A 26968-nucleotide genomic window follows, 5' to 3' on the forward strand; every position below is an offset into this window, starting at 1 on the left:
GTTATTTCTTTTAACACTAACACGATTAATTAAAAACTATTCTACTCAATATGACACACCACGAATCTTCTCAGGTAGGTAGATTTTAAAAATTGTAACAATTCGGTGTTCGTAGTTCAGGAACAAACAAATCCAGAATCTCTTTTGAAGATATCTTCAAAAGAGAATACCAATACACGAAATAATTGAATTTCTGATTAAAAGCTCAACTACAAATTCATTTCTGTGTTGAAATGATGGAGTAACTCCTTGTGCTCTGAAATAATGAAATTAATTATTGACAATATGAGGTTCAAAAATTTTCATTTTCAAGCCAAAAGAATAGAACTATTATGTGAAATTTCATCATTTTTTCGACTCCTATGTATGGGGAGTCCTTGTATGAAGACTTAAATTCAATTCCATTTTCCTCTGGTATCAAGTTTTCCTACTGTTGATTGCTGGGAAGAACTATCGCTCTTCTGGTTGTCATTTTATTTGGGATTATAAGGTCCTCTTTTCTATCTTTCTTTTTAGAATTTTTTCATTATTATTCTTACTTCACTGTGTATGTGCCTCATTAGTATTGCTATTAGCAGGTTGTTTTTTGTTTATTTATATTTATTTCATCGAAAGTTTCAATTTTCGATTCTTCTCTAATTTTCTAGCTTATGTCCATGGGTCTCTAATCGTTGTTCATATAGTTATGCATTTAATGTGCCTTGCAATAGTCCCTAGATGCTTCTTTTTTCCATTCTATTGTCTGATCTTAACGTTTCCAGCTTTTTCTTTCGTTACTGTTGTGCTGCCAATGTATTCTGCCTGCCTGGTTATTAATTTTCGTGACTATATTCTATGTGTTCGTATGTCCGACATATATGTATATGTTGAACTGCAGCTACCCTTTGACCGATCCTTGGGGTACTCTGGCTTCGATGTCTCTTATCGTCGATCTCGTACCATCCTATGGTTTTAGCAGCGTCCTTAATTTGGTTGAGACTTTTTGTATCTTTTTTTACGTACCTATCATCCTTAATTTCACAGATTCTTACTGTATCCAGTTTGATCCTTGAGGAATCAATTTACCTATTTCTAGAATAAATGTTGCTTTGATCTGCTCCTTCATCATCGTACTTTCGAGAATACAGGGTGGTACACCAAATTTTGCAATGAAAATTATCAAAAAATCGGAAAAAAATTATGGGATAACAAACTTTAGTACACCCTGTATTTGTTATGTGTTTGAATCCGATCACTCATCTTGTTTACTCTGAGGAATAGTTCTGTGTGGTGTGCACAAATCTGAATTTATCTGAAGAAATACCATCGGTTGAAAGGTTAAAATTCATTCCCACGGAACGTGATATAATTTTTGAAATTGAAATAATAAGTTCAACAACAATAACAAGGAATCCATCAATCTTTTATCCGTAAACATTCGATAAGTTTTTAATTAATTGACTCCCAGATATATTTACAGAATCTAACATTTCAAATCCAAAGTCGATCAACAAAAATAGGTACTGTCAACTAATTTTTTCTGTGCTATAATATTCTCATGAACTTTCGGGTAAAGAACGTCGTGTTTGATCTATTCATGTGCGTGGAGTCAAAACCGTTTATCCCAGTTTTATTTTCATATCTACTTGACCTAGTGGTTAAGGCTTGCCCTCAATTTCATTAATGTAAATATTTTTGGTACAACTACTCTCCCGGATTCTTTTCTAACGACTATAAGAAGGCCTAAATCCAAATTTTTTTTTATTAGAAATTTTTGACAACTTATACAGGGTGATCCATCGATAGATATCTGCACAATGTGAGCGGAGTCCCTGGCCAAAAATAAGGACAGTTTGTTATATGAATTTTTGTCAAATTGTGATCCCCTGTCAAGAAAGACCCCTTGAAAAGATATAAGAATTCGAGAATTATTTTCTTCTCGACAAAAGCATCGGGACGAAATTTGGTAGAAATGATGAACTTCCTGAAATTTTTCAGCGCCCGCCCCGACAAATAAACATCCACCCCTCAGTAGATCTTCCAAACTAGGATTTAGAATCTCCATTGTGCCTCACATTGCCTCTAAAAATAACACTGATTATTATCAATGAAATATGTGATGTAAAAAATCTCATCTCAAATACTTCAGTGATAAATCTTTTTTTGATTCAAATGTTTGAGAACAAAATATTTGACTAACATAGCGTTGATAAAAATGTGTATTTTTCCCCTTTTCAATATACACCAAATAAAAGGGACAAGTGTATGCATTATACATAAGTGTAAGTTGTCTGTACTTCGATTTCAATATGTTCACATTGTCTTTTGTGTACATAAACTCTGTATTGATTGTATTACTTATTGACTTTACTTACGAATGAGTTCTAAAAATAGACATAATGATCACGTTTAGAATCAATGAAGAAGTATTTCCAGAAGAAAAAATTTGAAAAACGGTTGCTTTAAGATCAGCAGAAAGGACATAGAAGTGCATATTTTACTTTTTCCTGAACAGTTCAAAATTTACTATTCGACCGAAAACAAAATTCTAATTCTTCAACGGTAATTTACAACTAATTCAACCAAAGTGTAACTTTTTCAATAATATATGTTCACATTCGGAGTTGTTTCATTCTAATCAATAACTTATATTTATAAATTATAAATCCTTACACGAAAAAATCATAATTTTATTGCCTTCAAGTACATACTGTTGGTATTCAAAAAGATATTGTATTTTCCCAAAAACAAATATAATATTGAAATGTGATTATCTTTGAAAATAATTTTTTTCTTGGGGATCATTAATATGACTAAATTCAAAATATATTCAAGAAAATAGTTTCTATACCTTATTGAACTAGACTACACTATGTATATGTGAACTCACTAGAACGAATTCATCACTGTAAGAAAAATGAGTATTCTTCAAGACTTAATTGAAAAAGGTACGTAAGAAAGCCTTGACTATTTTTTTAACATTCGCAGCTATCATTTTTCGTACTCATCAAACAATAATAAATAACAGGGCAATGTGAAACAAATAACGGTGATTACAAGTTCTCTATACGTAAAACATCCTATGATTATAGTTCTGCTTCATTGTGCAGGAGAATGCACTTTGAGTTCCCAAAATAATGATAGATTGTGATCTCTTCAAAGAGTTTCACTATGAAGAAAATTAAGAAGTCATTATATTATATAATTTTCAGCCAGTTGAAATTTGTATCGCAGCCTATATTCCAGATGTTCAGCAAAAGATTTTACCTGATGTTTACGCGAACCTACTTTCTGAAAATCAAATTATATGGGCGGTATGTTGCATTCAAAAACGGTTAAGGTGTGAGAAAAGACTTCTGTCGTCTTCGAAAGAACCATAAAGCTCGCCATAGAGTAATAAACATAGATAGAGGGAGTATATGCAATTTTTACATGTCCCCAACATGCTTAGATTACGTTTCCATGTTGTGAATCCACAATTACTACATCTTTATGAATGTATATTATATTGAATGAAATATATTTATTTGAGTGATTCACGGTTAAATATGCAAATTTGTATATTTGGAATCCGATATTTTTCATAATTGTCGAATTTATAATGAACAGAATATTTATTATTTTCTGTATCTACCTGCTGAAATCCGAGGTTTTTCAACTTTTGCTCTCCTAGTGTCATCGGTTGTTTCACGTCATTTGGAGCACTTGATGTTTATTTTCTGAATTTCTGATATATTTAGGTATTTATTTCAATATATTTTGAGTTAATATAAAACGTATATATAAAACTGAGGTACATAAAGAGTGCGTTCTTTGTGGAGGAACTCGCGAATTGAGTGAAATATCACTGACTCCATTTCATTTCCGCGCGCTTCATGTCAAATTTGATAGTTCATGTTAGGGACAAAATTTGCTTACTGAAAATGACATATGCTCCCTCTATCTATGTTTATTACTCTGAGAACAGAACTAAATGGATCTTTGTGTGTAAAATGCAATTCAACCTAAATTTTCAACATGAACTCAACCATGAAACAAATTCGGAATAGTTATTTATAATACAAGTGCAGAAGGCATTGATATTCTTCCACGAGTTCAAAATTCAAAAACGAGCCACGAAGTGGCGAGTTTTGGAATGAACGAGTGGTAGAATGAGCCTTCTGTACGAGTATTATACATTATTTTCTCTAATTCATTGCATTTTCATTGAAATTAATGAAATATTTCCATAAATATAATTTAGTGATTTTTGCATTGAAAAATGTTGGTTGGCAGAACTAATTTCTTTTAAGGCAATTTGATGAATTGACAGATAAAGCCGTAGCGGAAAGTTCGGAGTGCCAACATAGAATAATAAAATATAACCATGAAAACTGTGCGTTTCTGATATATTCTCGCACGATTTTGTTCTACAAGATGTGGAAGAATGAACGGAATAACCACAGAATTAGAGAAAAAAGTGTTAAACCACTGGTTAGTAAACCAGAATTGAGAAAATTTTTTTCTCAACTCAGTTGAAATCGTTGTTAGTCCAGTTCGTTTAGTAGGAGAGGAATAACCTGACCTGCCTTTATCTACCAATCATTCTCCATCCAAAAAAGGAAAGTTACGTTGAAAGTTTTTTTTCAATTATAGCTGTACGGGTACATATTGAAACTCGTAATGTCTCAAAAGTTTTGGCACCAATTTCTTCATACAATTTTAAAGAGAGAACATGGTTTCACGGCAATTTTTTAGAATACGATCAATTAAAAGATCAAAAATAGCAACCTTTTATTCGAAATTGAAGCACTGCATCATATCGATATTCGGACTAAGTGATTTAGCGACTAATTCTGTAATTTCTATCTGTTATGATATTATACACCTCTTCTCTTCAGTTCTCTGGAAATTGTATTCTTGAAACCAACCGTAATACGACTTTTCACTTTTACTCTTGGCCAATACGATTAACTGATTTGATATGTAGACAATTAACAGTCTTAGGTAAGCCTTCCTCGCATTGAAACATATATCGTTCTCCGCAATTTGCAAAACATTCTGATTTTCAAAAAGTCGAAATATTTGAGCCTTAGGAATATGCACAAAAAAATTTTGAAAACTTTTTTTGATCTCTGATTTATAATCCACTTGCTGCCTCCCCGGCTTCGCATGTTCACATGGCAACCCAAAATACATCCTTCGAAGTGTCAAATTATACTCCAATAATAATAATAATACTCTTGTACATTGCTCGGTGGGAGGAAACCGTTTCTGTACAATTTCTTCGGAATATTTTGTAATATAAACCTTTTCATGACAGTAATGAACACAACAAAAAAAGAATTATCCAATTCGGTGCAATCGTTTGAGCGTGAAGCACTTACATAGATCCTCTTCAATAAATATAAAATAGATTATCAATTATTTTTATATTATTATCAATTCCTCAAACTGAACTAAAATGACAAATCATTGAATGACTATTCTAATCAACTCGACATTTCAATTTTTAAATTTTTTCATACGGTTAAGATTTGTGCCAAGACTTTTGAGACACGTTAATGTATGTGAGAAAGGCGAGTGTTGAAATCAAATCCTAAAAATGAAAAGATTCTAACTAGACTATACAATAAATCCTGTTACTTTTTAGAGATAGTAGTATTACCTATACTTGTGAGGATAAACTATTATCAATCTTGATGAATAAAAGAAATGATTATGGAAATGGAAAATCATCCACTATTATTTGTAAAAAAATGTTCAAACTCTCCACCGATTCGTTAGATTTCTTATTAACACCGCGCTAACCATAACAAAATATCCATCTACCTCGCTAGAGATAAGCAGAAACAATGGACAGTATTATAATCGGGTGTATTCTATCGTGTTATTTTGACTATTCATGAAAATAATCTAATATTTCGGTGACACTGAAAGAAATTATGGATTGATTACGTAATTGAAAGTTATTTTTGGTCTGTTCCGTAGAACTGAATGATAACTGCCGTACTTGATTCTATTTTCTAGAATGGAATCTCGCAATTCAGAAATTAAATTCAGGCAATATTTGTTATCACTGCATGCCAAAATCATGATCGTATATAGGAATGATATAAATCATATCTTCAACTTTCTCCTCCCCAATTTTTATCCAATAAATGGACCTCATGTCGAACATTGAATGTTTCAATGATCTCTGTATGTTTTCGTACCGTTATCACCATTGGCCTTGAGGAGAGTCAAAGTTTTGGCATCTTGTTTATCATTCCCAGCATTGGTCTTTTCAGACATGATGGCAACTTGTGTTCAATAGGCAGAAGGTCCTATTGCCTAAGCCGAAATTCCAAAATTTTAAAGATATATGTTTGACTACAAGCTCTCAGTTGAATAAACTTCTTTCAGAAATTTTGTAAATATTTCAAGAACACTACGTATTTTAATCCAGATATTACGCATGCTATTTAGTTAATAGATTAAGATGCAGGAATGATAAAAAATGAAGGAAGCATTGATGTAAAGCCAGCAGCTTTTGAGCATTGATGTGCCAACTGAACCCTTAGGGACCACATAACTGTTTATATTAGGTGTACAACTTCGCTTCCGCCGTTTAGCAATGGCTTTAGCGGTAAGTGGTAGTGGTAGTCGAAATAAATAGATCGTAGATGTCATCAAATAAGCTTAGGTACTTGTAAACATAACGCCATCGAAATATTAGTCGATTTGTGTCTGCATCATAAAGTTATTCCTGAATAAACATGTCAGCTAATGAGCCAAATAAACATGTCAGCTAACGAGCCAAATTCTCGTCATTTTCAGGAGGTTTCAATTTGCTGCTTTGATATGAAGAAATTTGGGGCTGAGGCTCATCGAATCATCGAATGCTTCCAAATACCTATGGTGAGGCTATTAGTGAAAGAACGTGCCTATAGTAGTTTCAACGCTTCAAGAACGGTGATTTTGACGTCGAAGACCAGCATGGCGGTGGAAGAGAGAAGGTTCTCGAAGATGCAGAATTGCAGGCATTATTTTATCAAGACTCGTTCCAAACGCAACAAGAATTGGCAAGATCATTGGAAGTGAGGCAACAAGCCTGAAACAATGCCTGCAAGTCATGGGAATGATTCAGATTCAGAACGGCGTTTGTTTGCTTGTGAACAGCTGCTTGCAAGGTAAAGACGGAAAGGATTTCTGCATCGTATTGTGATTGGAGACGAAAAGTGGGTTCATTACGATAATCCCAAGCGCAGAACATCATTTATTTATTTAATCATGGGGATATTGCGGCCCTGCTTCTACGTCGACTGTCAAACTGAATATTCAAGGTGAGCAATACTTCAAATCATAAATGTATATCCAGTTTTTTACAATAAAGTCTCGAATTTCGGAAAAAAAACGGCTAAAGCAAAGTTGTATGTTCATGTAGATATATGTAATCACCAAGAGCGTATGAGGAGGTAGACTCGAGGCTTGTTTTAAAATATTTTAAATCGAAAAGACGCCAGCAATCAAGCAATCGGTACATTTATGATCAAGTGTTGACCATAAAAAGATAAGCAATTCGATTTTCGCCAAAATCGCAACATCAGCTGAATTTTATCAGAGAGCGGATGTTTGTACAACATCTGAAGCGTTTCTCGAATTTGTTGATGAACTCTGCGAATGAACCGGCACGAGGGGAAAGCAATCTGTAATACTATAATCATTCAACAGTGGGAGGCCGAATAAAGCGAGATTTCTATAGCATTTTATTGCCGTTTATTCATGATTATTCTACAAATATTATCAGGTATTAATAGAATATGATTCGTGGTACCAATCAATTTATTGCGATAGATTTAATTGTATAATCCTCTTTAAACTATCATTTTCAATAACAATTATTTGCTATCACTAACATTCGGGAAAAAAATTATTTCCTCCTAAAAATCTCCATTTTGAAAAATCCATAAATCCAGTAAAAAATCCAAATTCAATTGAGATGAGAATAGTTAGACAAACTAAAATTTCTAGTCATCCTTCGTTTATAAAGACATAAAATATGCAATGAAAGATTATGAGAAGGTTACCTCATAGGCGGACGCCATGACACCTTTGAGAGTTTTTACGCTAGATTTAAATGGTATAATTTGTCTTGAAAGTTGAGTTCATTGCCAAAATAAGTAATAGAAGTATTCCTATATCACAGGAGGGCATTTCAAAAACTGTCATTAAGCCTATATTCTCCTAGCGTCTCTCACCTCTTCATCATCATCCATTCCTCTATTAGCATATTCGTTAAAAGTCTTACTTTGGCCTATGAATAGGATTGGTGATAGTACTCTTTTCTGTTTCTACCATTTCGCCTTGGCAAATAAACGCGGCAGTCTTAAAAGAGGTCAATCATTCAATCATTCATTTAAAAATTGATTAAACTTTTTGCCGGTTCCGTCAAAACATTGCAGGAATGCCTATAGTAATAAGACGCTCTGAAAGAAACAATTCCACAAAATGAGTTAACCACTTAAAGATTGTGCGAGAATAGTGCCACTTATTGAAAATAGACTGAGCCAGAGGTCTGTTGCTAGAAGAATGAAAGAAAGCCTATCTACAGTCCAAAAAATATTGACAAGGCATCAGAAGGCAGGCAGGCTGACCAGAACACCTTATCTGGAAGAAGACGGTGCACAGCATTGAGGATGAGAGATTCATGGTTTCCACAAATCTTCGAAATCGACAATTATTGCAATCGATTGATGGAGGTACTTCAGGTTGAACGTAAGTGCATGATTCAGTGCATGATGACAGAGAGACTATGTCTCTCAGAATTGAATTTACGACCATACAGACCTGCGACAGGTTCAGAACTCTTCAGAGAGCGTCCAAGTGCTTCGATTTACATGAGATCACATGAATAATCACATGATAATGCAGTATGCACGACCACATACTGCTCGATAAGTGACAACATACTTGAATGAGTTGGAATTTCAAGGTTCAATTGGCCAGCACGAAGTCCTGACTTGAATCCCATCGAACATCTATGGGACCAACTGGGAAGACGAGTCAGAACAACGATTCTATCGTCCAATAATTCAAAAGATCTGCGTGAAGCTCGTCGTCATGAATGGAATAATATTCCACAAGAGAATATTCGAAGACTGATCACCAGCATGTGAAGTCGTTTGGAAGCTGTAATATGTTAGGAACATATAATTAAAGAACCAATATCAATAAACCTGCTGCTTTCGAATACCTACTTTAGAAAATCCATTTGCATTGACATAATTTTTATGCAATAGATCGACGGAAATCTATCAGCATGTGCATATTTCAAAAAGCTTCTGCAGAGAAAATTATATTGACCTCAGCAAAACATACAAAGTCAAAGTAGGGATCTGAGAGGAAGAAAACGAAAGCATCTCCAACTTAATTGATCAAATGATAAAGCACAGCCACACATTCGTAAGGCTACCTCCTACTTCCACCTTTTTGAATGAACGCACTCATGTTTAAAAACAAACCATCCCAATCCCACCCACCTCGATTTCCATCTCCATTACAAAAATAATAATAGTATGTTGAAAACAGATCTTCTTTCCTCGTATTTATTTGTTGATACTGGTTATTTCGGAACATAATTATTGCAAATTGCAAACACCAAATATATTTTTCATAAAGGTTATCCAAAAATTAAAGAAACAAATTAGATTTTACGCATAACAAACTCTAAAAACATGATTGTTTTGTTTGGATCAGGCTAACTATATCGAATACGCAGTAAATATCATCAAACATCTCCCGATAAAAATCACAGGATGAAAACAAGTCAAGTTAACTTTGTACTCGGATATTGAGATACGCGGCTTATACTTTTTACTCTGTTTGGGTCTATGTTTAGACGTTTTATTCCACGCAGTATTACAAAATAGATAGCAAATTATGCTATTAACACTAAACAACCTCTGAATATCTGGAGCTACCCCCAGGTGTCATTATGAAAAAATTTTCAAATATCTTTAAGGAATCGTTATACGGGTTGGCATATCTAGAGCCTCAACTCAAATGATCTAATAATTTGATTTCTTTCAATCAAGATTGCAATGGCAAGATATATCTACCTATTCTAAGGGATTTTGTTGGTGGGCATTCAATATTTTTTTTTTTCTCGAACAATTCAACATCTTAGAATTATTAAATCATTTACTAAAATTGAATGTACATTTGTTCTCTTTAGAACCAAGAGATGTTCGGAACATAGAGTCGAGTCTAGATCGAGATATATATGTTTTTCAATAGAGAAAAAAGCTCTGCAAAGGAATGGCTTGATACAAACTCTACTCCATTGACAACTATATGGTTAAAAGATGCTGAGTTTAAAACATTGTCGAAGAACCTCCGACGATGTCCGCTCTGGTATCAAGAAGTCAGCAGTTGTTTAAGAAAATATAAGAAAAAGTCCACAAATTATTTTGAGAGATCGGAAATTGAAGTTTCGTGAGATACCGATGCAGTTGAAGATACCAGAAGACAGTGTATTCGCTATCTTCCTTGAACATTTATCCATGAGAAAGCATTTCTCGAAATAGGTTCTCAACTTCACCAAAATACCAAGCATCAGCTGACAAGTTTATGGTATCTGTATGTTGGGTCATGCATGGTTCATTGACAAAGGTTGAAAAAGGTAAATCAATCAACACTGAATATAGCGTTATTGTATCAATTGAGATTCTTCGTCTCTTCTTCTTCTTCTTCTTCAACAGCCTGTCTGCATCCACTCCTGGACATAGGCCTCCCCTTGAATTTTCCAATTTTCTATATCTTGAGCCAACTTGTGCCAACATCGTCCGACTTTTGATTTAATGTCATCTAACCAGCGTTGGTGGTCTTCCTACAATTCGCTTATGTTCTCGTGGTCTGCAATGTTCAACTCCCTTAGTCCATCGATCGTCTTCCTGTCGAGCCACATGTCCCACCCAGGCCCATCGATTGAGATTAGAAATTAAAAAAAAACGTCCTCAAGTACAAAAGAAAAAAATTCTCTCACCAAGACGATGCTCCTTGTCACAAATCGTTGAATGTATGGTCAAATTGAACGAATTGTACTTCTAACTTCTTCACCACTCAGCTTATTCCTCAGATCTAGTTCCCAGTGATTACTGACTTCTTGCAGAGTTGAAAAGAATGCTCCATAGATCAGAAGTTTGTCTCAAAGAACTGATTGCTGAGGTTCAAGCCCTTTTTGGAAAACAAATACGAAGATTTCGACAAAAAGAAAAGGTATTGAAAAGTTAGAGGTTTTGGATTTGACGAATAAACTCGAATCAAACAAAAAAAAATTGTTTTTACGGGTTAGGCCGGAACTCATTGAGTGAGGAATTATAAGGCCTCAATAAATGAGTAGTTCAATTGCAGCTTTACAGGATGTCTGGTGATGCAATGAGAAAAATCCTCAACAATAATATGTTTTGATTTTTTTAATGTTTTTTATACTGATTGTTCTGGTAGGAATTTCCCTAATCATTGAAAAATTTCACGAATTTTTATCAGTTTCAAGGTATGCTTGACTTTCAACAAGGGTTTGTTATATGAAAAGAACTCAAAAGATACTTGACTCCATTTTTGTGCTTTTATTATTTCATCACAATGTTGGTAGAAATTTTGATTTGAAAATGGTATAGCTAAATTGAAATGACTGAAATTTGCAGAAAGTCTAATAGGAAGATTGAGTTTATAATCAGTACTTCATTATTCAGTAACAGCTGGATTAAAATTCTCTTGATAAATTAGCAATTAATGAATGAAATGTCATTGAACAATAACAGAAAGAATACAAAACAGCTTCTGACGCCAAAAAGGTGCTTTCATCGAATTTTGTTCCCATCCTCAAGTCAATTCATTATCCAGTGAGATCTCGAAATTCTCACCGAATATTGGATGCTCAAAAATGGGATAAGAAAAAAATGCATGTCCACACATTAAACAGGGTCATCAGACAGTCGTTCAATAGCTTCAATGGAAAATATGTTTACACTTGTTTTAAAATTAGATTGTGAAAACGGACTACGTGGAGCTTCATTTGCCAAAACGAAATGTGTGACGCACAATTGGAGAGTGGGAAAGGTATTTTGAAAGGGAGGGAATTTCTCACTAAAACATGAATAAAATTCGACTTTGGTAAACAAGGTCCCCAGTGCAGTGAATCTTAAGGTCGTTCAGTGTTTCAGATTTGAGGAGTCTTTTGAAAGTGAAGGTTTTCGCATAATTGCATTTTATTGTGGAATATTTCGGCTATTTTGGTGGTAATGGGGATGATAACAAGGGTGAGAGGGAGGCTTAGGAGCTTCCATAATATATCTAAAATTGACCCAGTCCAGCGCGACGAAAAAATTGCTGAAACAGGTGAGTTTCTCGAGTAGGAATCGAGAGGTAAATAATTTTTAAATAAACTCGGCAATGATCCAATATGTCAATTAACGTTTTTTCAAAACAATTGTGGATATACTTTGTTCTTTACTGGCTTTGTTCTAGACAATTGTAGCCATAATATTGGATGATGCAAGATTCTGTATTCAATTGGATAATATCATAGAGCTGAAAACTCCTTTTAGATAAACATTGTCTTTGATTCAGGATGCATTCAAGTTTTTCTTCGTAACGTGAAATTCAATGTATCCCTGATATGTCTTCTATAGTTCTCATCAACTATAATCTAGTGCAATAATCAAATCTAGTAATTCTGGTTATCTAAATTTTTCGATAAATCTTGACATCTCCTTATTTTTCTATTGTTTTTTTTTATTTGCTTACTCTTAAGTGTTCAAATCCGTATAGGTATTGTCTTTGAATTGGAATAACATTCTTTTGAAAATCTAATTTGATTCCATTTCATTTATCAATCTTTCTTTTAGATGCTGTGTTTTCTTTCTTTAATTCTTTCTTTTAGATACTGTGTTTTCTACTGAGTCTGGATTGTTTATCGTCTTTTTACGTTTTCATACTTCTTCCATTGAACTTCAAAAAGATATTTGGTTATAGATAAGTTTTCTAAAGTTAATGTTGTTTGAAGAACTTTGATTTTTACTATACCCAAGTTCTATATGTGGCTTCAAGCCTTCAGCTTCATTTGAATGGTTTGGTGTGACCATAAATTCCCATTCGATCAAAGGACTTTTTTTTTAATAATGCTAGCACAATACTTGTGGCACCATAGTCTCCTTCAAGAGGGATACAAAGCGTGCCAAAAAAAGTAACGTAACTCATCAATAATTCTTGCACAAAGAATTATTAAGGAAAATCCTCGCACCCGTCGAATTTCAAAAGCAATTTATCTTATGATTTTTCAATTTGATATTTCTCATCTCCTCTTAATTTTTTCAAATGGGAATATATGGATTGTGTTACATCAAATGGAAGGTAATTCGATTATCTATTCAGCGATGTGGCTAAAAGTAGAATTGGTTGTGCCGTTTTTCATTAAAAAGTTTGGAAAAAAGTTACAATTTGTGATAATAGAGTAACTGCAATCATACTTATTATTATTCTTTTACTAATTATTATTGAGGGAAATCCACGAATCCATGGATTTTCAATTTGGTTCCAACAAGATAGTATGCTTCAGCATTATGGAATTCAAGTGAGGAGAGGTATCTTGATGGCACATTTCCTGAAAAATGGATTGGTAGGAGAAGATCAGTCGAATGGCCACCCCGATCTCCAGATTTGAAATCTCTCGACTATTTTCTGTTAGGCCATTATAAGAGTACTGTTTACCAAAATCGGCCAGATAATTTGAAAGACCTGTGACTTAAAATTCAGGGAGAAGTAGGAAGAATACCTGTTACTGCGTTGAATAATTATTCAATTAATTATTATTCATTGAGGAGTTTCGAAGAAGGGCTTGCACATTATCAAGTAGTCAGCGGTGCTTAATTCGAACATTTAATACATTAAAATTATTTTTCATCCTTGTTTAGGAAATTCATCGATTTCAAAAAGCGAGAAACCATACCTTATTGATTATTTTCTAATGTTTCAATAAAAAAACGGCGCAACCAATTTTTCTTTCATTTGCACCGTTGAGTAAACAAATTACCTTTCATTTTATGTATCACGCTCCATATATTCCATTTGAAAAAATTTGGTAGAGGGGTGCGGAGCGTAGGGGGTGAGAACACTCTTTTTATTTGATGATAAATAGACTTCACTTGCCAATTTAGTATATCTTCATCAACCAAAAAACCCGTTGAGAATATAATTATAAATAATGATGATTTCTACTCTGATAAGATTCTTAGTAAATCTCTGTATAGAATTGTATTATATAACTGTATTCAATGATTTCAAACTCAGTTATTTGTATTCTTTTTCAGTTTGTTTATTATCAATTCTTTTCCTGTTGCCATATTTCTCAAGGGGTCATACGCCACTTTTACTGAGCCTCGGAGGATGGTGTGTTGCATCGTATTCCTTTCTTGTTTTGCCAGTTTTAATTTCCGCGAATTACAAATATCAAGTGAGATGGATAAAGACAATAGCAACTAAATTACCCCGTAAGTACAATATACATAATAAACTATAAAATCATGCAGAACAATACGAATGAATGATCAAATTTATACTATTCCAAAAAGATTATATATTTTTGGTACATAATTCTTTCGTATCTATAAAACAGTTCTATGGTTCTTGTTGAGCGATCAACATGAAATTGTGCGAAAGGCTTGAATTATCATTCTACATCCAAATGCAAATTTTTATCTCGATTGAATCTACAGTTTTGAAATTAAGAGGAAAACAGACCATATTTATGGAACCCCTAATTGATTTTTGCTCGTAAACAAATTTTACTGCGGCATTCGATATCCAAAACTACCCTGACTAACTTTTGGGGTTTGTCAATAAAGTTCTTTCTCTATTCTTTTATTATGGTATTTATTGTTATAGTCGTAGATAAAGTATAGTATTCAACTTGCGGTAATGGTCATAACTCACTTGATGAGTTACAGCACCCGCCTGCGGCTCGTGCTGCAAACTTCATCTGCGTGGGTTATGACCTACATTACCGCTCGTTGAATAATATACTTATTCTCAAAACTATTCAACTAGTAGAATATGAACTATTGAGATTCGGGTATTTCGCATCAGTGAAAGAGTAAGTCCGAAAGAGCTGAAATTTTCATAGAACTGTTAACTACCCGATCTGAATATTCATACCAATTTTCACTGACATCGAACAAGTAAAACGCGAGATACGGAATTACCGGTAATTTCAAGTTTGCGATTGCGCACTGTTCATCAGAATATTATGAATTTTATGTGGGACTATATGAGTCCCAAACTGAATGGCCGTACAAAATTTAATCACAATCGGTTAAGAATTGTAAAAGTTAAAACTGCTACAAATATATGCGAACACAAAGACCGACAGACTGATTTTTTCATTCCAAAATAATCACAATGTGTCGCTAACTTCGGTAGACTTGGAAACTTAATAAAAAAAAATTCGATATTTATATCTACAATTTGAAAAAATCAATATTGAAAACAAATGTATAAAGTAAGAATAAGTATAAAGTGAGAATATTTCTTATCACAAAAATTTAATTTTGAATAGTTTTTCGATTCATAAAAAAATGTTAAAATTGAGCAAAATTTGCAATGTTTAAAAACAACTATATATTTTGAATATGTATTGCTTAACTCACCCTCGAAGCCAAGGAAGAATGACTAGGCAGAGTTGAGAAACCGTCGTCCTTTTATACGAAATGCAAGCCCTCCTTGATTGTTTCGATTGACAACCATCGATGACACTTCCAAATTAAGTTTTTAATTGGAAAATCCTGAAGATGAAAATTATTAATGCCTCGCTTTAGTCAACTGGAAAAGATGCCTGATGTAATGTGGGAAGGATGATTAGATAGTGCTATGGTGTTGAAAATAAGGGCGAGGAAGACAAATCAATAGAGTTGCATTGAAGTCCAATAGGAAAGATTGAAAATAAATAATGATTAATTTCCTATAAATTGTTCTTTCTCATTTCTTATTCATATCTATTATTTTGGTATTAACTATGAAAGATTATATGAGCATCAAAGATTTTTTTAAAACTTATACACTTCTTTCTATGAATAACTACAAATTATCCAAAGCATAAGTATTATATTTTTGCAGTACCTACTAAGATTTCAGCGAACAAGCAAACAAAATATCAGTTATAAGAGTATTATATAAAATCTACTTCTCATTGAGTCTTATTTTGTGTTTAAATAACTGATAACAACTATTCGCAAACTATTATTGGGAATTGCCATCTAATAAAATTGGCGAACTCAATTCAAAAATTCCTATAAGTGACCGTATATTTTTGTTATGATATCCAAAATTTTTGAGATAAATATACAGGACATTGAAGAAATTCGGTTTAAATTTGTTCTGAAACAGTATTTCTAATACAAATTATTATTTATCAAAATTATCGACATTGAACTATGAACACATGCTGGAAAGAATAAACTTTTTCAACTTCCTGTTTTTTCGAATAATTCAAAATATAACAACTATTTTGGTTTGTTATTTCGGGAATAAATATTTGAAATTTTTCGAAGAAAAAATTTGAGACTTCCTCAAATTCTTACTGTTCGCCAATAAGTTATATTGTTTTATAATATTTTGAATGAAAGGTTTCATTTTGATATTGAAAAAGGAGTATATTATGAGAGAAGACATGTTTCCCCTATTTTGAAGAGGAAATTATGCTATTAACGATGGAAAACGATCTTCGCCAAATGGCAGCCATGGCTACGGTTTCAGCACCACATTCTTTTCATGAAATTTTGTATGATCAATTCTCACATTCGCGGCTGTATATCCTCGATAACTTCACGAAATCAATGTTTAAAGTCTTGAATCGATTTTGGAGCATAAATCTCATCTTACACATTACCCAAAAGAAAAATATAAAGGTGTTAAATCACAAGATTTCTGTGGTCAATTGTGAACATCTCTCCAAGAAAAAATAAACACGGCCAGGAAACTTTTCTCAAAAAATTCAGATTGTTTCGTTGCTTGTTTGGCACCTAACGCCTTCTTGTTGAAAATATGTCGTCCACATCAATATCTTCCAAATATTTCTTGTGGAATGCCGGATTCCCAAGATGGACAAACTAGAATTTTTGTCAACACTACGGGCTGCAGCAGCATCATATCATACTCAATTAGACTTTTTAGCGACTCACAGGTTTTTGATTCTTCATATCACTAATTTGTCCCATTAGCTCAAATTTTTTCACCAGTTTAACTATTGCCGGCCGAGAAAGTGCTTTAGTTTTTAGATCTTTTTCTGCAAAATTTTTTTTTATAGAGAATTATTACAATTTCAATGCATTATTGAAACGTGCATCTTTCCATTTTTAATAATGGCATAGTTTTCACTTGTCAAATGTTAAAAGAATACATCTTCAAAAGTCTAAGTTGGCCAGATATCGGGCTATTCAAAATGAAACCTCTTATTGGAAAACCCTTTATATCATAAGCAGAAGAAAGCTGATCAGAATCCTATTTTTAGAACAAAACAACTTTTCGTCTTGATATTTTGATTTTTTAGAATTTTGAGCAGAGAATGGTCTCAAATAATAAGGCTCGACTGACAACGAATCTGTGGACGGCATATCCATCAGTTTCTATGGAAAATTCCACTTCCATAATGTTTTGTTTCAAAATTCTAGCATCAAGAATGTTTAATTCATAATGATTTTATGAAAATAGAAAAACACTGACATTAAGTCATAAGTTTTTGAAAGCTCGTCCATCTAGCGCCAGTTGGAGACCACAATTCTTTTCGTTTCACGAAAAAAGAGCCCAACCATGTGTCACCTTATTTTCTCTAACTGAACGGGATATCAGTAGTTCTATACATCGAATTTGAACCACCCTGTATGGAACTGATTTTATTTGAGTTCATTTCTGACAAAAAAATTCGAAAATTTTTAGTTTTGGCTAAAACGATAGCCTTAAGAAAACCGCTCGACAATAAGCAAGTGGTATGTAAGGAATTGTTTGTCAACAGAAAGATCAAACGTAACAACAATTAATATTATTGTTGTTTTGGGGGCAGACGATATGCAGTTGCTAGAAAGCAACTTTTTATTCTTCCACGAAACACAAAACATCAACTACTAATAAAGAGATATTTTATGGTAGTTTGTACTCCATTTGGGGTCAATATCTGTACTAGTTTATAAACGTCAACAAATCGACGTCTAGGTTGTTGTTTCTCCTTTGAAATCGGTTATTTTTTTAAATATCCGGATACCAATGATTCAAAATACGGGAGTTATCTATAAATAATGTGAAAGCAAGACATAAATAACTGCTCTCGGGAATTCGTTCGGAACAATCATGAAAATATTCAAAGGATTTTGCAGCAAACATGAGATTGTCAACCATTAAATGACAACAAAAAATAATGAACAATTTTCACAAAAAATTTTATTACTTCCTCGTGAATTGAGCTGTTACTCAGAATGTTATGACTACGAAACCGAAAGTGGTGGATATGGTATTATCTTTTTGGTTTTTTACTTCTTTCTCATATCGAACATCAATATATTGCGTTGTGTATTTTCGATAATCGTAATTTTTATTTTATGAAAAATTATTCTTCACGAGTAAAATCAATTGAAATCTCTTGTGATAACATTAACAAGATCAGGAATGTAGATATTAACTATGAAATGGAAATTTCGAGCGGTCGTTCCCTGAACAGAATGCTATATCATTTCGTCACAATGTCTGACATTTTGGAACTTTGAACTGAGAATAGTCTTAAAAGATAAGGTTCGATTCACTAATGCTGAATCCACTGTCAAATACAATTTTGTCTATCGGTCCGGTCGTAGGCACGATAACTCTTGAACGGTAAGTACTAGAAACTTGAAATTTCAGGGTAGAATGCAACAATTAACTTGCGTAAATGTGACTGTTTTGTTTACCCGAAAATTTCGAAAGTATTGATTCGATAGGAATAAAATAAAGCATATGGTTGTCAAACAACAATTTCAAGCTCCATGCAAAATTTCATATTGATCGCATTATCAGAACTAGAACCAATAAATAATATCGAAAAAAAAAACACCGAATATTTACTTGACCACCAAACCGACGGAGTTGAGATTTTTTCCTTAAGATGTGACCAGACTGTGAAGTCCAAAGGATTAAAATCGCATGACTGAGGAGACCAATGAATCGGAGCTTTGCTGCACCTCCGGAAAATTTTAACATGAATCTGTTTTATAGATGAGGTCTCATTTACGCGACAAAAAATTTTCAATAAAACAAATGCATACTAATTAATAACTTTATCATTATATCATAAGATTATCAATTATCGGTTATTACTTCATATTTTTCAAATCAAAATGAGTCGAAAACGGTACATTGCATCGATTTTTACAAGAGCAACTTTATGGTATAGAATTGAATGATGTTTAAGTTCACTTGAAATTTTGATTGATAAATCTAACCTTAAAAAAGTTATGTTCGATACTACTCGGTACGAACCATATAACTAGCGCCTTCTATGAGAGTAAGATATAAAAACAAATTCATGGGATGTATCAGCTTCCAAAACATATTCGTATAAAATTTTATTATAATGTGGCCAGTAGTTTCGACAAAATCATAAAAATTTATAAAATTTTATTCCTTGAACGCCCTTCATCTTGAATACGGATAGCTTTACATTTTTTTTTATTGAGCAAACCCCAATTACTTTTCAAATTTCTACCTATCCTAGAGACTGGGAAATACCCTGTATATATAGAACAAAAATTTCAGACAAAATTTTTCACTGACGTGAAGTTAATACCTTTTGAGCACCGTTCAGAGATGAGCCTCTGCATATTAGATATGCAGTTACACTTATATACAGTTATGTGGTCTCCAAGGTTGCAATTGGCTTATGAATGAACGAGCCCTCAAAGGCTCCTGATTGCACGTCCATGCTCTCCTTCGTTCTTTAATCTAATTCGAAAATGATATTTTTAGGTTTTTCAAAATGTTATTTAATGGATAACATCAGTTCAGTCAAAATTGAAGAATTATTTCAACTATGACTCCTAAATTTTTAAATATTGAAATCGATAAATGGGGTTTTCAATTCGGAGAACCGACTTGGATGTCAAGAATTGTTATTCCTACTTACATTTACACGCAAAATCTCCCTCGATCGGATCAGTTGTCGCTTAAATATTCTTTTTAAACTCTTCTTCTCGAAGTTTTGAATTATTATTTCATATTTAGTTACACTCAGAATCTCAACTTCGTCGGTATTCACTAATTTTTTTCTATAATCTTTTCAACGTTTCTCTGGTTCTGGTGAATCGGTCAACATGAAATTTTGCATGAAACTTTAAAGCTCAAAATTCAAGAATTGCAGACATTGCGAAGAAACTACATCGAGTTTCATCTTACATATGGCTTTTGTGTGCCGAACAGTGAAATTTCTTAAAAAAAAAAAACAGATTTCTGATTCGAAACTTATGGATTTTACTCAACGAACTAATTTCTGGTCACAAAGATCACCGTTTCTTTTTAGCAACCATTTTATTTACGTATTATGGCGCTATGGCTCCTTTCAATTTTTTTCTCCTTTCCAAAACTTTGATTTATATCACTTTGTAGTTATCCTATTCAGTTGAAAGTAAGCATCGATTAATACATTTTTTATATCTATAGCTCAAAACAATTATTATTTCTTATAAAAGTGCTATTGAAAAAATAGTTGCAATTGCTCAGAAGTACATATATAAGAGCTAATTGCGTGAAATTTAATACAATAATCAGTTGGAATCTGCAGGCATTCATCTTAATTTTGAAATTCCAAAAATTCCAAAAAAGTGTCATATATAACCTCAACAAAAACCTTAAAAACTTGAGTAATTTTTTTTCTATTGAATTCAAACATTCATTGGAGCCAATAATATTCGTGTATAAAGAAAATTTTCAATTTGAATGAAGAACGAACTAATTAGAAGAAAAAATGCCTCAAAACAACGGACGACAGAAAATTTCATATTTTTAGATTACACGAGTGTACGTAAAGATCAGAACCAAAAAATAAAATAAAATATACTCACTATAATGTTACAAATTTACTCAACATTGATCACTTTTTATTCAGACTAATTTACAAAATTTGACGAACACACATTGATATTTTACAGATATGACAAGGAGATACTATCGTCCAGTTTATAATTTCATCTTGAAGGTCTATTCTCCATTGGACAGATGTGAAAATGTCTTCATGAAAATGTCTAATATCTATAATATGACGACGCAGGTATGTATCGACAGAAATGTGGTTCTTCTTTTTTGTTGCTCTGTAATCTGCACATTTGATAGACAATAATATGAATGATATCACAATGATTCCCAAAAGAAATGTATATTAAATTTAATACAACCTGTAGGTACTACTCGCTTCATGGGAATAGAATAGGCTGATCCTCAAAATAAATTTATCGAAATAATTCGAATGAAATATTGTTCCAAAAATGGCTTATGAATTGGAATTATTTTACTAATATTTAATGTTATTCAGAATGAATTTCCCTTGGTAACTACTAGCTGATGATGATGATGATTAATTCGATCTATCGATTATCATATCCTAGAATTCATTCTTTTTCATTAAAATTACTAACGTCGGAGACACTGGTATTGCAAAAAAAAAAGAAAAATTCAAAACTGTGGAAATATATATGTCAGTAATATCAGTAAATAACCGATTCTTTCATTTGTACTATTCACGAGAATCAAAATTATATTACTAGAACGAGCGGTATTAGGTCTTTACATTTATGGTAACACAAATACAAAGCAAGAAGTAAATACGGAATTAGAATTTCATGTAATCACAAAGCGCCAAGAAATCCAGAAATGCTAAATAATTTCTGAGGATCAACTGACTCAATCTGAATATCCATTCAAATTTCATAGAAATCGAATTGAAAATTCACGATATATGGGGGATCCAGGAAATTTCAGTTGAAAACAAAACAGAAGCTACTCGGAGTGGTTTGAAATATTTTTTAAGACTCTGCCCTCTCTCTCTTCTCTGATCCAAAGATAATTTCTCGAAAATTATATCGGGTGTTTTTTTCCGAGGTATATAACTTTAAGTTGGCATTTCTGTTCAAGATGACGACCGATTTAACAGCTGTCAAGTGATTTATTCTTAGTTTGGTTTGGCAATTCATCATGAATAGACTCACGTCTAAACAACGCTTGCAAATAGTGCGAATGGACCCAAAATGAGATTGCCGTTGTTCCCGATTTTCATAAGCGAATTTTGTTTAGCGATGAAGCGCACTTCTGGTTGAATGGCTACGTCAACAAACAAAACTGCCGCATTTGGAGTGAAGCTAATTCTCAAGTGTATGTCGAAACACCGTTACATCCAGAAAAACTGACTGTTTGGTGCGCTTTATGGGCTGGAGGAATCATTGGTCCGTACTTCTTCAAAAACGATGATGACCAGAACGTTACAGTCAATGAGGATCCGTATAGAGCCATGATTACTAACTTTTTCATTCCTGAATTGAACAACCATGATGTCCAGGAGCTGTGGTTCCAACAAGACGGCGCAACATGTCACACAGCTCGTGCCACAATCGATTTATTGAAAGACACGTTTGGTGACCACCTAATTTCACGTTTTGGACCTTTGAATTGGCCTCCAAGATCTTGTGATTCAACACCGCTAGACTACTTTCTGTGGGGCTATGTAAAGTCATTGGTCTATGCGGATAAGCCACAAACCCTTGACCATTTGGAAGACAACATTCGCCGTGTTATTGCCGATATACGGCCACAAAAAAAAAAGTCATCGAAAATTGGACGTCCAGATTGGACTACATCCGAGCCAGCCTGGCGGTCATATGCCAGAAATCATATTCAAAATGTAATGCCACAAGATTATCCTGCGGATAAATAAAATTCATGTCAATCGAATAATCCATCGTTGTTTTATTGCAATTCAAAGTTCTATAGCTCTAAAAAAACACCCTTTATAAATGCTATCATGAAATTTGAAGAGTCTATTTCTTCTATAGCTCTAACAGTTTTGGGATGAATTTGAATTGAATTTCCTTGTATCATAATTAATAAACATATATCAATTTTTTCTTTGATGCCCTATTGTAACTACGAAAAAACTTCGTATTTCAAATGTAAACATTGAAGAAATGGAAGAAAAAAAGGTAGTAGCAAACTTATTGATAAAAACGTCACAAACCATCTTTCACAAGAAATACCACAATTTGGTGAAGTACATGGCAAAAAACTGTGTTGAATGTATTAATTAAACTGCTCTTTCGGATATTTATCTCTCAGAAACATTTTCTCCAAGTTCAAATTATGGTCGAAATATTTAGTTGTTGAGATGATGCAATTACCATCAGTTGGTTGAGTATTTGAAGCAAGGGTCGCAAGGATATCAGCCAAATAAGGCCAAAGTTATTGATAAGTCACAGAATGAAATATTTTTAATACAAAGTTGCAACTTGATACTTGCTACCAGTAGCAACGCACCTAAGTGCGTAACTATCGCATTCCCTAAAAGAACATGGCGCATTTACCAAAAGAACTGACTTATTTTCTAAAAGATAAGTCAGTTCTTTTGGTAAATGGGCCATAGACAAAGACAAAAACCGATAAAAAGCGCGTTTTCACAATTGTTGGAGAAGGCGAAATGGATCATTCAAAGCTTTTGTCTTTACGTCAACAGGATTGTCCAGGAAAAAAGCTCCTCTCTTCTGGGAGAAGCTGGAACCAATATTACTTCACCGAAACTTCATGATGATTGAAGTACGTTTGTTGGATAGATAAAGGACGATATATCTTGAGAATTTAAGTTTCAAGAAAACTTAACTTACATCAGGCATACCTTCTGAGTATAGATTTCTTCGCAGAGAGTTGATGTTGATAATCAGACGATGAAACATGAGTCCACGCGTTTGCTGCAGACAATCTAACATTAATTTCATTAATTCAACAAATTTCTAAATTTAATTCAATTACCTTTTTCAATTTCGGATAATAATTATTAATAAATATGTACCGAAAAAGACTATCCAAATATGTATTAGTCAGATAATTATCGAATATTCTTTGTGTCTCTGTGAAAATTCTTATCAACACACATTCGTTAATATAGAGGATGTACTGAAATAAATAAGTGCGAAAAAAGTAAGGAGCCATTTCCTGGTATTGATCAACCCTTTATATATATATATATACAACCCCCCAAAAAAAGCAGATCCTGCTTCCCAAACTATCAAAGGTAGTGAAAGCATTGAGATCGCTTTTAGGATAAAAAAAAATGTTTGGTAGGATGATTTTAACAGTTCTATTAGGAAAATTGATTTTCAGACGATCTTGAACAACTTTGGTTTAGTGCATGTGTCTGTAGTGTCCATACCTACACCCTTCAAAAAGTGACGACAATTGTACAACTCGCCAACGATGTAACTATCCTGTGCAACGTAAAACTGTACGATTTACTTTACCGTAAAGGCTCCCACAAACCAACTCGATAATAAATTAGTAGGATCCAGGCCCAGATGCGGTGCGACTATTCGCATTTGCCGCGTTGGTTTGTGGGAACAGAAAGCACGATCAACTACCAATAAGATAGCATATGTAAAGTAAATCGCACGGCGAATAACCAATAAGATAAAACCTTTAGTAGTTGTCACGGAAACGAATACCAAACAGCCCGCTGGGCCGATAACTTTTTGACGTTTCATAATTGTGTCGTGATTTACTACCAGCTTTTGGATTTACCTAAGTTTTTATGAAAACGAATGCGGCCGTAAAAAAAGTATAGTATAGACAACTGGAGTTGTAAGAGAATTGCGCATTTCTATGAATTAACGTTTCCTAGTCGTGTGCTTAACTCTTGTTATGTAATACACTATTATAACCTTCGTTATCATTAACACCTAGTTATGCATCATGTACCTACTCATTCTCAATTTTTATATTTTTGCAGTTGGTGTTTTTTCTCATTTGTGACCGCGTCCTGCTTTGTGATGTAAGTAGTAAAGTATGCCCCCAAAAGAAGATCACCGGTCTCTACACCCTCATGTTCTACAACGTAATAGCATACTGTGTATCCTATATAAAAGAACTAATAGAAAAGGAAGATTGGTCGGTAACAGTCAACATCACGCAACATAGCAACATAAAACATTTAGCGATGTCAGCCACGAAAATAGTTCTCGAATGGACAAAAGCAGTTACCTTCATCATCACTGTTACCTTCATGCTACTCGTATTTGGCCTAGAACAAGGCTTGAAGCACTATCACCCAACGGCGATATACACATTCATAACATGGACATATTACATGTGTACCGAAAAAGTATTCGTAGAAATGTTTCCACATCTACTTACTCTCTTCAAATTAAAATATTTCGAGGCCCTGGAGGCTCTATATGCACCTGTGATCTTAAAAACTTACACTATTCTCTTATCTCTATTCCTAGTGATTGTTCTAGTGTTTCACGGTTTGATGCGTTTCACAGTAGTAGCCTTTTATCTAACAGTATTCTTGAAGACGAAAGACATGGTCCGAAACTGCTTGAGGAGTTTACAGAGGGAAAAGTCCGTCTTGAATCAATTTCGAGATGCAACACTAGAAGAAATTGAGAACTGTGATGATGTGTGTGCTGTATGTTTGAGTCCTATGGAGAGAGCTAGGATAACTCCTTGTCAGCATATGTTCCACGCTATTTGCCTAAGGCGTTGCTTGAGCAACTCCGAAATATGTCCTATTTGCAAGAGGGAATACACGTTTATACATTAGATTTTGAACTATCGAAGTAAGAGGCTGTTTTGTGCTGCTTTGTCAGCCCATTTTCACTCAAGAGGGATTACCACAAATTGGTTTTCCGCATATCAGTTAAAAATTTAGTTACCATTCATTTCACCTCTGGCACTCCTACGATGACCAAACTTTGTACGGTGTACGAAGTTGTACATTCACTTTATTGTCTTTCTCTTTACGAAGCAGTTAAGTAGAGGGTAGCACTGTATGACGGTCGATTAGTTTTTTCACAAAATTTCAGTTGTACCTCTTTCGTGATGATTTTTTGAAGATTTATCCTAGCGAATATTTTAAAAATATATCAGTGCTTTCTACATGGAACATATTATCATCAATTCTTAAGTGTAGAACGAAAAGTTACGAACCTTATTTTATATTTCTTTTCAATCAATATTGTAATTGTACGATAAAGATTATTGTTAAAACAAATAATGTGAAAACCGCATAAAAATCAGTGATTTGTAAGAAGAAATATCTCTAATTTCGTTTTCAAGTAAATTTAGCATTCAATAAAATTGGTATTTATGAGATATTTGTCATCAAAACTTAGGTGTAATAGAAAAAAAATTTGATCAGATTATTGTTTCCCTTATTTTAGATAGGGAAATATTCAGAAGGCTACATCTCCGAAGTTATTGGGTGGTTTTTATAGAACACAATATTCAGACCTCCAAACATGTCCTAAAAATTTTAATTCTTTGTTTCTCCATTTGTTCACAATATGTTTGACATAAAGATATTTTGAATCAAAACACAAATTCTTCAATGATTCTTACCTTGTCAAATAGTTTTATACATCTTCATCCAGAAATTACAGATATTTTGGGTATTTTGGGCAGAACGATTTTAATCTTGTTTTATATTTAAGAAACACACAAAAGTAGATACCTAACTACATATGTATATAGATTTTCTTAAGAAACATTTCTTTCAATAGAAATCTGGTTAACATTTAAATTTAAATTTGATTAGTTGGTTCAAAAATGATGTGAAACACCCTAGTCGAAAGAGTAGGATAAAAAATAGTGATGATTTATTCGTAGGAAATCTTTTCACAATTGTTTATTAGCTTGATAGAGATTAATTCAAAGATTGTATTATATAAAAATAATTTGTATATATGTATGAGAGATTATA

At 33.2% G+C, this 26968-nt stretch overlaps 1 protein-coding gene across 1 annotated transcript; it reads left to right on the forward strand.

Annotated features, from left to right (window-relative positions):
• Positions 1–12065: 12065 nt before the first annotated feature.
• Positions 12066–26058, forward strand: LOC123671202. Its single transcript, XM_045604925.1, has 4 exons — positions 12066–12339; positions 14310–14489; positions 21162–21280; positions 24995–26058. Exons 1-4 carry the CDS (start codon positions 12243–12245, stop codon positions 25808–25810), a joined length of 1212 nt encoding a protein of 403 aa, XP_045460881.1. The 5' UTR covers positions 12066–12242; the 3' UTR covers positions 25811–26058.
• Positions 26059–26968: the final 910 nt, after the last annotated feature.

The sequence above is a fragment of the Harmonia axyridis genome, chromosome 1, assembly GCF_914767665.1.
Source record: "Harmonia axyridis chromosome 1, icHarAxyr1.1, whole genome shotgun sequence".
Classification (NCBI taxonomy): Eukaryota; Metazoa; Arthropoda; class Insecta; order Coleoptera; family Coccinellidae; genus Harmonia; species Harmonia axyridis.

Excerpts from the sequence above, each read along its gene's own strand:
- LOC123671202 (XM_045604925.1), top strand. The coding sequence starts at position 12,243 with ATGGGGATGATAACAAGGGTGAGAGGGAGGCTTAGGAGCTTCCATAAT. Across the intron at positions 14,490-21,161 it reads AATAGCAACTAAATTACCCC|ATATGACAAGGAGATACTAT; the intron begins GTAAGTACAATA and ends GATATTTTACAG. Across the intron at positions 21,281-24,994 it reads TCTATAATATGACGACGCAG|TTGGTGTTTTTTCTCATTTG; the intron begins GTATGTATCGAC and ends ATATTTTTGCAG.